Source organism: Branchiostoma belcheri, unplaced genomic scaffold, assembly GCF_001625305.1.
Source record: "Branchiostoma belcheri isolate BF01 breed outbred unplaced genomic scaffold, Haploidv18h27 scaffold39, whole genome shotgun sequence".
NCBI lineage: Eukaryota > Metazoa > Chordata > Leptocardii > Amphioxiformes > Branchiostomatidae > Branchiostoma > Branchiostoma belcheri.
In genome coordinates this window covers 339583-351448 of record NW_017804009.1, presented here as the reverse complement: position 1 = coordinate 351448, position 11866 = coordinate 339583, and the positions used below count along the sequence as shown (strand labels likewise).

Here is an 11866-nt window from a genome sequence, read left to right as displayed (position 1 = left end):
TTTAGAAATTATTATAACGCATTTGCAAGCTAGTAATGATATAACTAAATACCTGACCAAAACACTCTTTTGGTTCATGGAATATGTGGTGCAGGTGTAGCAACAAAACCCCATACATGCTCCTTGGCAGGTATAAAGGTCATGCGATGCGAAAGTTCGCGGCCTCGAGCAACACGTATAAGCATGTGTCTAGTTTTGATCGTTCTTATTGAACGCTCTGTTATGGTGTAGCAATTGTGTGCAATTGAAACTTCTGATGCACATGGCACAGTGATAATTTAACGAACTGGGCTAGCGTAACAAAAGATACCAGTGCAAAAAAGAAAGCCCGATAAAAAAGCCTATAAATCAACACACCAAAAATAAGCCAAAACTCAAACCTCTGCTTGGGGGAAAACATCTATTTGGAGAGCACATCCCGAATTGGCGATGAGCTTTTTTACAGATTTATCTCATATCATTACAAAAACTCCTACACGCTATTCTTCTACAACTTACAAGGCCTAGACACTAGTACTGGGATTTTTTAATGCCATCTCCATGCCCCAGCACCAATGGTGTGTAATGGTGTTTGGTGGATTTATATGTTTTTTTTTTTGTTTGTTTTTTTTTTGTCTGGTTACGCTCCCAGCGCACAATATACCCACCTGTTGACGCCTCTCCAATTCCTGGGTAACGACCCCAAAAGGAGGCACAAGGACGGGCCAAGATAGGCTAGTGGTGGGGGTGTTACGTATCTGGCAGGTAGTGTACATGTAAATGCTAGTTCAAACCAGACATAAACAAACGTGGTTAAGACCTAATCCTCTTTGTATATGCATTTACCCCACCCGTATCCCACCAAGCCCGACCTGAAAGTTTAGAGGTCACGCGCACTGCCTGATGGATCAAGTTGGAAAATAATGTCGTCAGCAGATATCACCTAGCAACGTGGTCACCTGATACGAGTGAAACCAACTTCCAAGAAGAAATTTGCTCGAGCGGATCGCGGAGGACTGCTTCATGATCGCTGAAAGTGGCGACTAAGCTACGTACCAAACACTGTGAAACTAGTGAACACTGACGAAAGCTTTAGCTAGCACCACAAGATGGCGAGTAACATAACTGACGACTTTGGCGACCAGTTCCTGACGTGCGCGATCTGCATGCTGAACTTCCGGGACCCCAAAATCCTGCCATGTCTGCACAGTTTTTGTAGGGAGTGTCTTCAAGAATGGGCCACCAAACAACAGCCACTGGAGTGTCCAACCTGCCGCGAACCGGTCAGGCTACCAGACCAAGGCGTGGACGGACTCAAGACCAACTTCTACGTCAACAACCTGCTGGACTTCGCGGCGGCCAAGAAAGGGGCGGAGCCAGGTGTGCCGTGCCAGGTGTGCGGGGGGAATGTGGAGGGGTCGAAGTCTTGGTGTGCGGATTGCGCTACCTTACTGTGTGGGGCGTGCACCAGCGTACACCGGAACCTTCCGTGTTCCAAAGATCACGAAGTTACCACCGAAGAAACCCTCAAGGCCGAGGAAGCTATTAGCAAATTTAATCGTAAGCGACACTGCGACAAGCACAAGAAGTATGAGCTAGAGTTCTACTGTGAGAGTTGCAAGGCTTTGGTTTGTACGGCGTGTACCGTGGTCGACCATCGGCCGGGCAAAGATCACAATCCCGTAGAAATCGCCACCGTGGCTCAGAAAAAGAAGGCAGAACTGCAAGGACTTTTTCAAGACATAGACCCACGACTGAAGGAAATACAGAACGCTGTAAAGGAAGTTGACCGAAAGATGTCTCTCTTGGTGCCATCGAAAGAAGAAGCCACCGACCAAGCCAAGGCGTACTTCCGTAAACTTGTCGACCTTCTGCAAAAGCGGGAAGACGAGATTTTGAGCCAGATTGACGAGCAGTGCCTAGCAGACGGCAAGGCTCTACAGACAAAGAAGGAAGCGATAGAGTTTGAGTTGGTCGGACTGACGAGCGCACAAACGTTCTGCCAACAAGCTGTGGAACACGGAAGTGACGTGCACGTTTTGGAGGTGGGAAACCAAGTCCAAACAAGGGTGGAAACTCTGCTGGCAAAACAGCTGGACCTGGAGTCCGACTGGAGCGAGTTTCAGTTCGTCGAGAACACAGTTATTGTTGACGTCGAAAAAGAAGTCGACAATTTCGGTGGCGTTAAAACAAACGTCGACGTTTCCAAGTGCAACGTTTCTGTGAAGCCAGCAGTCCAGGGGTTTCCGTGCGTCGCTGAACTGACAACAATGAGCCAAAAATGCCGCCCGCGTGTTACGAATAGTAAAGCCGTCGAAGCTAGCATGAAGGACCCGTCTGGGACCGACGTCCGGGCACAAGTACAGATGAAGAGCGAAGGCTTGTGGGAAATCTCGTACACACCTGAGCTAACGGGTAACCATAGGTTAGAGGTCAAGGTCAACTCGCAACAAGTACCAGGAAGTCCGTTTGATGTTGATGTGAAGGGGAACCCAGTGTTGACTATCGGACAGAAGGGCAGCGGGGTGGGGGAACTGAATGAACCGATAGGTGTCGCTGTTGATAAGGACGGCAACATTGCAGTCGTGGAGAAAGGGAACAAACGGGTTCAAGTCTTAGACGCGAACACAGGTCAGTCTTTGCGTAGCTTCCCAGTTGGTGGCGAGAATCCAGTCGGCATCGATGTGGACTCCCAGGGAAGGTTTCTTGTGACGTCGTGGGGCGAAAATTTCGGACTAAGGCGCTACTCCAAGGATGGCAAACTCTTGAACACGTTTCAGTCTGACTGTCTGCGCAGCCCGCATGGCTTGACAGTTCTGAAGGATGGCCGCATGGTGGTGGCGGATGTCAGACAGAAGTCCTGTCTCCTCCTGCAGCCTGACGGGAGCCTCATCCGGGAGATCGGCAAGGGACAGTTACAGGATCCACTGTACGTGTCGGTAGACGAATCACGTGATGTGGTGTTTGTCACAGACAAGAGCGCACACAAAGTAGTCGCGTTTGACCTGGATGGAAACCGAAAGTTCGATTTCGGCAGACAAGGTGACGAGGATGGCGAATTCCAAGACCCAAGAGGTGTAACAACAGACCAGGAAGGTAACATCATTGTAGGTAACAGAGGAGACGGCCGTGTGCAGGTGTTCGTGCCTGACGGGACTTTCAAACAGAAAGTGGGACCAGTCGACGGGGGTTGTGCCACTGGAGTCGCTCTGACTACCGATGGTTACATAGCAGTGGCATGTTGGAATGGACATTGTATAGAACTGTACAGGTACATATGAGCGGCTATCACCGAGTCAATCGCCATTGCACATCAGCATATGTCTTGACCAGGTGTTGAAATGTACTGTGTTTATCATTTTCTTTTTTTTTTTGTTATAAGATTTTGCATAAAATTAATGATGTTTAACTTCAAGTCATACATGGCACTAGTGTACTGCATGCTACATGTATATGACATGTTAAAGGCTTAAAATAATGGCGAACAGAGTGAGGAGTTAAACCCACAACCTTGTGTTCTGTGGTTCCAAATGTTGTTAAATACCATACAATACTAGGTAAAAATATATGTTATGTGCTTGTTCAAGTAATTGTTTTATTCAAATCACATAAAACATCGTCAGCACCAAAGCCACTTGCCATTTCCAACTTTTAGTCATTAAAAACGGCTTTACTGTTCACACTTATGATTCTAAAAATATAAAAACAACCATTGGACCATGCACATTATCCTCATGAGGTGCTGAAAAATGATGCATTCTTTTAGACCTAGTGATTGCAAAATAAGTTTCATATTTAAACGCTAATTAGTTTAACATGCAGCAAAGGTGACTGTTAGAATGAAAGTTCTGAGGTAGACCGAATGTATCTTGACATGATTATTATAAAAAAACTGAGTAAAACAGCAATGGTGCAGTGTGTGTCCCTCCTTTCAACTCTCATCCTGGCTGTCAAGCCTGCCAACACTAAGAAAGCAAAGTCCCCGGCAGAATGTCATACAATCCATCCCAACTAGTAGTGTCTCGCATAAAAGGAGGCTAGAAAACCATCTACTTGGAGAGCAAGTCCAAAATCACACAGCAATTTATCTGTTATGACAAAAGGGACAAAACGTTCAGACCAACACTGAGTACATTGAAACGTACCCAAATTATACATTACCCCACCCGTATCCCACCTAGCCCGACCTGAAAGTTTAGAGGTCACGCGCACTGCCTGATGGATCAAGTTTGAAAAGAATGTCGTCAGCAGGTATCACCTAGCAACGTGTTTGTCTTTGTCACCTGATACGAGTGAAACCAACTTCCAAGAAGAAATTTGCTCGAGCGGATCGCGGAGGACTGCTTCGTGAAGAAAGTGTCGACTAAGCTACCTACATATGCTCAGCCAGTGAACACTGACGCAAGCTTAAGCACCACAAGATGGCGAGTAACATGGCTGACGACTTTGATGACCAGTTTCTGACGTGCGCGATCTGTATGCTGAACTTCCGGGACCCCAAAATCCTGCCATGTCTCCACAGCTTTTGTAGGGAGTGTCTGCAAGAATGGGCCACCAAACAACAGCCGCTGGAGTGTCCAACCTGCCGCGAACCGGTCAGGCTACCAGACCAAGGCGTGGACGGACTCAAGACCAACTTCTACGTCAACAACCTGCTGGACTTCGCGGCGGCCAAGAAAGGGGCGGAGCCAGGTGTGCCGTGCCAGGTGTGCGGGGGGAACGACGAGGGGTCAAAGTCTTGGTGTGCAGATTGCGCAATATTACTGTGTGAGGCGTGCACCAGCGTACACCGGAACCTTCCATGTTCTAAAGATCACGAAGTTACCACCGAAGAAACCCTCAAGGCTGAGGAAGCTATTAGCAAATTTAATCGTAAACGACACTGCGACAAGCACGGGAGGTATGAGCTAGAGTTCTACTGTGAGAGCTGCAAGGCTTTGGTTTGTACGGCGTGTACCGTGGTCGACCATCGGCCGGGCAAAGATCACAATCCCGTAGAAATCGCCACCGTGGCTCAGAAAAAGAAGGCAGAGCTGCAAGGACTTTTTCAAGACATAGACCCACGTCTGAAGGAAATACAGAACGCTGTAAAGGAAGTTGACAGAAAGATTTCTATGTTGATGTCATCGAAAGAGGAAGCCACAGACCAAGCCAAGGCGTACTTCCGCAAACTTGCCGACCTTCTGCAAAAGCGTGAACAGGAGATTTTGAGCCAGATTGACGAACAGTGCCGAGCCGACGGCAAGGCTCTACAGGCAAAGAAGGAAGCGATAGAGTTCGAGTTAGCCGGACTGACGAGCGCACAGACATTCTGCCAACAAGCTGTAGAACACGGAAGTGATGTGCACGTTCTGGAGGTGGGAAACCAAGTCCAAACAAGGGTGGAAACTCTGCTGGCAAAACAGCTGGACCTGGAGTCCGACTGGAGCGAGTTTCAGTTCGTCGAGAACACAGTTATTGCTGACGTCGAAAAAGAAGTCGACAATTTCGGTGGCGTTAAAACAAACGTCGACGTTTCGAAGTGCAAAGTTTCTGTGAAGCCAGCAGTCCAGGGGTTTCCGTGCGTCGCTGAGCTGACGACAATGAACCAAGAAGGTCGCCCGCGTGTTACGAATAGTAAAGCCGTCCAAGCTAACATGAAGGACCCGTCTGGGACCGACGTCCGGGCACAAGTACAGATGAAGAGCGGAGGCTTGTGGGAAATCTCGTACACACCTGAAGTAAGGGGTAATCATAGGTTAGAGGTCAAGGTCAACTCACAACAGGTACCAGGAAGCCCGTTTGATGTTGATGTGAAGGGGAACCCAGTGTTGACTATCGGACAGAAGTGCAGTGAGTTCGGGGAACTGAAGCTACCGATAGGTGTCGCTGTTGACATGGACGGCAACATTGCAGTCGTGGAGAGAGGGAACAAACGGGTTCAAGTCTTTGATGCGAACACAGGTCAGTCTTTGCTTAGCTTCCCAGTTGATGGCGAGAATCCATTCGGCATCGATGTGGACTCCCAGGGAAGGTTTCTTGTGACGTCGTGGGGCGAAAATCTCGGACTAAGACGCTACTCCAAGGATGGCAAACTCTTGAACACGTTTCACCCTGACTGTATGCGTGGTCCGCATGGGTTGACAGTTTTGAAGGACGGCCGCATGGTGGTGGCGGACGGCATACAGAAGTCCTGTCTCCTATTGCAGCCTGACGGGAGCCTCATTCGGGAGATCGGCAAGGGGCAGCTACAGGTGCCAGTGTTCGTATCGGTAGACGAGTCACGTGATGTGATGTTTGTCACAGACGAGAGGGCACACAAAGTATTCGCGTTTGACCTGGACGGAAACCGAAAGTTCGATTTTGGCACACAAGGTGACATGGATGGCGAATTCCAAAAACCAAGAGGTGTAACAACAGACCCGGCAGGTAACATCATTGTAGGTAACTCTGGAGACGGTCGTGTACAGGTGTTCGCGCCTGACGGGACTTTCAAACAGAAACTGGGACCAGTCAAAGGGGGGGATGCCGGCGGAGTCGCTCTGACTCCTGATGGTTACATAGCAGTGGCGTGTTGGAATGGACATTGTATAGAACTGTACAAGTACATGTGAGCGGCTATCACCGAGCCAATCGCCATTGCACATCAGCATATTTCTTGACCAGGTGTTGTAATGTACTGTGTTTATCATTTTCTTTTTTTTTTTGTTGTTATAAGATTTTGCATAAAATGAATGATGTTTAACTTTAAGTCATACATGGCACTAGTTTAATGCATGCTACATGTAACGTTATATGACATGTTAAAGGTTTCAAATAATGATTAACAGAGTCATGAGTTATACCCATAACCTTGTGTTCTGTGGTTCCAAATGTTATTTGTTGAATACCAGACAATACTATGTTAAACAGAAAATAAACAAGGTAAAATATATGTTATGTGCTTGTTCAAGTAATTGCTTTATTCAAATCACATAAAAATTCGTTAGCACCAAAGCCACTTGCCATTTCCAACTTTCAGTCATTAAAAATGGCTTTACTGTTCACACTTATGATTCTAGAAATATAAAAACAACCATTGGACCATGCACACTATGCTCATGAGGTGCTGAAAAATGATGCATTCTTTTAGACCTAGTAATTGCAAAATAAGTTTCATATTTAAACGCTAATTATATTAACATGCAGCAAAGGTGGCTGTTAGAATGAAAGTTCTGAGGTAGACCGAATGTATCTTAACATGATTATTATTTAAAAAAATGAGTAAAACAGCAATGGTGCAGAGTGTGTCCCTCCTTTCAACTCTCATCCTGGCTGTCAAGCCTGCCAACACTAAGAAAGCAAAGTCCCCGGCAGAATGGCCTACAATCCATCCCAACTAGTAGTGTCTCCCATAAAAGGAGGCTAGAAAACATCTATACTTGGAGAGCAAGTCCAGAATCACACAGCAATTTATCTATTATGACAAAAGGGGCTAAACGTTCAGACCAACACTGAGTAAATTGAAACTTTCCCAAATTATACATTACCCCACCCGTATCCCACCTAGCCCGACCTGAAAGTTTAGAGGTCACGCGCACTGCCTGGTGGATCAAGTTTGAAAATAATGCCGTCAGCAGGTATCACTTAGCAACGGGTTTGCCTTTGTCACCTGATACGAGCGAAACCATCTTCCAAGAAGAAATTTGCTCGGCCAGTGAACACTGACACAAGCTTTAGCACCACAAGATGGCGAGTAACATGGCAGACGACTTTGATGATCAGTTCCTGACGTGCGCGATCTGCATGCTGAACTTCCGGGACCCCAAAATCCTGCCATGTCTGCACAGCTTCTGTAGGGAGTGTCTGCAAGAATGGGCCGCCAAACAACAGCCGCTGGAGTGTCCAACCTGCCGCGAACCGGTCAGGCTATCAGACCAAGTCGTGGACGGACTCAGGACCAACTTCTACGTCAACAACCTGCTGGACTTCGCGGCGGCCAAGAAAGGGGCGGAGCCAGGCGTGCCGTGCCAGGTGTGCGGGGGGAACGACGAGGGGTCGAAGTCTTGGTGTGCAGATTGCGCTACCTTACTGTGTGAGGCGTGCACCAGCGTACACCGGAACCTTCCGTGTTCTAGAGATCACGAAGTTACCACAGAAGAAACCCTCAAGGCCGAGGAAGCTATTAGCAAATTTAATCGTAAGCGACACTGCGACAAGCACAAGAAGTATGAGCTAGAGTTCTACTGTGAGACTTGCAAGGCTTTGGTTTGTACGGCGTGTACCGTGGTCGACCATCGGCCGGGCAAAGATCACAATCCCGTAGAAATCGCCACCGTGGCTCAGAAAAAGAAGGCAGAACTGCAAGGACTTTTTCAAGACATAGACCCACGTCTGAAGGAAATACAGAACGCTGTAAAGGAAGTTGACAGAAAGATTTCTATGTTGATGCCATCGAAAGAGGAAGCCACAGACCAAGCCAAGGCGTACTTCCGCAAACTTGCCGACCTTCTGCAAAAGCGTGAACAGGAGATTTTGAGCCAGCTTGACGAACAGTACCGAGCCGACGGCAAGGCTCTACAGGCAAAGAAGGAAGCGATAGAGTTTGAGTTGGCCGGACTGACGAGCGCACAGACGTTCTGTCAACAAGCTGTAGAACACGGAAGTGACGTGCACGTTCTGGAGGTGGGAAACCAAGTCCAAACAAGGGTGGAAACTCTGCTGGCAAAACGGCTGGACCTGGAGTCCGACTGGAGCGAGTTTCAGTTCGTCGAGAACACAGTTATTGTTGACGTCGAAAAAGAAGTCGACAATTTCGGTGGCGTAAAAACAAACGTCGACGTTTCGAAGTGCAAAGTTTCTGTGAAGCCAGCAGTCCAGGGGTTTCCGTGCGTTGCTGAACTGACAACAATGAACCAAGAAGGCCGCACTTTTGTTACGAATAGTAAAGCCGTCGAAGCTAGCATGAAGGACCCGTCTGGGACAGACGTCCTGGCACAAGTACAGATGAAGAGCGGAGGCTTGTTGGAAATCTCGTACACACCTGAGGTGACGGGTAACCATAGGTTAGAGGTCAAGGTCAACTCACAACATGTACCAGGAAGTCCGTTTGATGTTGATGTGAAGGGGAACCCAGTGTTGACTATCGGACAGAAGGGCAGCGGGGGTGGGGGAACTGAATGGACCGTCAGGTGTCGCTGTTGATAAGGACGGCAACATTGCAGTCGTGGAGTGGGGGAACAAAGGGGTTCAAGTCTTTAATGCGAACACAGGTCAGTCTTTGCGTAGCTTCCCAGTTGATGGCGAGAAGCCATTCGGTATTGATGTGGACTCCCAGGGAAGGTTTCTTGTGACGTCGTGGGGCGAAAATTTCGGACTAAGGCGCTACTCCAAGGATGGCAAACTCTTGAACACGTATCAGCCTGACTGCATTTGCAGCCCGCATGGCTTGGCAGTTCTGAAGGACGGCCGCATGGTCGTGGCAGACCCCAATCAGCACTCGTGTCTCCTCCTGCAGCCTGACGGGAGCCTCATCCGGGAGATAGGGAAGGGGCAACTACAGCATCCAGTGAACGTGTCGGTAGACGAATTACGTTACTTGGTGTTTGTCACAGACAAGACCGCACACAAAGTAGTCGCGTTTGACCTGGACGGAAACCGAAAGTTCGATTTTGGCAGACAAGGTGACGAGGATGGCGAATTCCAAGAACCATTCTGTGTAACATCAGACCCGGCAGGTAGCATCATTGTAGGTAACGCAGGAGACGGTCGTGTGCAGGTGTTCGCGCCTGACGGGACTTTCAAACAGAAAGTGGGACCAGTCAAAGGGGGTTGTGCCAGTGGAGTCGCTCTGACTACTGATGGTTACATAGCAGTGGCGTGTTTTAAAGGACATTGTATAGAACTGTACAGGTACATATGAGAAGCAATCACCGAGTCAATCGCCATTGCACATCAGCATATTTCTTGACCAGGCTTTGTAATGTACTGTTTATAATTTTCTTTTTTGTTATAAGATTTTGCATCAAATGAATGATGTTTAACTTTAAGTCATACATGGCACTAGTATAATGCATGCTATATGACATGTTAAAGGTTTAAATAATTGTGAACAGAGTCAGGAGATAAATCCATAACCTTGTGTTCTGTGGTTCCAAGTATTATTGATTGAATACCAGACAATACTATTTTAAACAGAAAATAAACCAGGTAAAAATATATGTTATATGCTTGTTCAAGTAATTGTTTTATTCAAATGACATGAAACATCGTCAGCACCAAAGCCACTTGCCATTTCCAACTTTTAGTCATTAAAATGGCTTTACTGTTCACACTTATGATTCTAGAAATATAAAACAACAATTGGACCATGCAGTTTATGCTCCTAAGGTGCTGAAGATGATGCATTCTTTTAGAACTTATAATTGCAAAATAAGCTTCATTTATACTGTAATGAGATTAACATGCAACAAAAGTGACTGTTAGAATGAAAGTTCTGAGGTAGACGGAATGTATCTTCAAGTTGACACAATGATCATTAAAAACCTGAGTAAAACAGCAACAGTGCTGTACGAGTACGTGTCCCTCCTTTCAAATCTCATGGCTATTAGGCCTGCCGCTTTTATTCAACACTACAAGAACAAAGTCCCCGGCAGAATGGCCTACAATCCATCCCAACTAGTAGTGTCTCCCATAAAAGGATGCTAGAAAACATCTACTTCGAGAGCAAGTCCAGAATCACACAACAATTTATCTGCATTACACAATCTTAAACCAGACATTGGGAGGAAAGATCATAGCATGTTCTAAACTTCTGTTTCTGACAGATGACCATCCCAAATCACTAGTGTCGGAAACACGAGGTAGTAATAAGATATTAACATCTCCCAATGTAGAAAACATTGTACAGTTACACTCCAACACACATAGAAAACATTTTTACACACCAACACAGAATTTTAATTCTGTAAAGCTGAATAAATAAATAAATAAATAAGATAGGGACATACCAGCACAATAACATTCCTGTCTTCAAGGGCCATTCTGGCATTACTGCTTATATACACATTAATGTATATATCTTAATTTGAATAAAATAGAGGACGAATGTCATTTTGTAATAGAATGTGGACTGTATAGCAAAGACTGGAGGGGTCATTATATCCCTACAAATATATGTATCCCTACAAAGGACATTATACAGGGCTTCTTTGGAGTTTACAGTTATAAAAGGTCATCAAGGTACATTGCTTTCCTACGCATACATCTATATCTACAGGATCTCTTCTCTCTTTTTGAAACATGTATGAACACATTTACATATTTTTTTCATTTACATCGTAGCACTTGGATGTCATAATATGTTTGAACAATTCTATTTTCGTATATGTCTGTTCTAATTGTAAGGAACTAATAAAGGTATATAGCGGTGTATAGCGAGCGTTCTTAAACGAAATGTGCTTCATTTTCTGAACAAGATTCTGCCATTACAGCTCTATTGATGTACGTAGCTGGTGGGCGTGTAAGTTGTCACGTGGTGTGAGATTAGTCTGGTGCTATTTTTTTTCAAGGTTTTCATTCAGACGTACACAGACATAAGAATGGTGTGCGCACACTCAGTTGGAATATTGACTTGACACATCGGCTGGTACATGGAGGCAAAATAAGGTATTCTTTCCCATTCCGTGATAATCTGTGAAATGTGTTGTGAAATCGAACATTCAGTGGTCAATTTTTCCCACCTCGATATCCTAGAATACTTGTTTTTCTTTTCATGTTTCTGTTTTTGTTAAATATAACAATAAATCTACTCGAAAACGCCACAAACTTGAAAATTTCAGCCACACATACTGTTATGTTTTATCTAAGAGCAATGTAGCAATTTCAACCTGTTGTTTTGTATGTTGTTCGCTAAATGTGGGAATGCAGG

At 46.0% G+C, this 11866-nt stretch overlaps 2 protein-coding genes and 1 pseudogene across 2 annotated transcripts; all 3 read left to right on the top strand.

Moving 5' to 3' along the window:
• Positions 1-1088: 1088 nt before the first annotated feature.
• Positions 1089-3260, top strand: LOC109476746 (tripartite motif-containing protein 2-like). Its single transcript, XM_019777756.1, has one exon. The coding sequence runs from the start codon at positions 1089-1091 to the stop codon at positions 3258-3260; it is 2172 nt and encodes a 723-aa protein (XP_019633315.1).
• A 1140-nt stretch (positions 3261-4400) lies between these two features.
• LOC109476745 (tripartite motif-containing protein 2-like) lies at positions 4401-6572 on the top strand. The gene has a single exon (XM_019777754.1). It carries the CDS (start codon positions 4401-4403, stop codon positions 6570-6572), a length of 2172 nt encoding a protein of 723 aa, XP_019633313.1.
• A 1093-nt stretch (positions 6573-7665) lies between these two features.
• On the top strand, positions 7666-9992 carry LOC109476744 (annotated as a pseudogene).
• The last annotated feature ends 1874 nt before the right edge of the window (positions 9993-11866 follow it).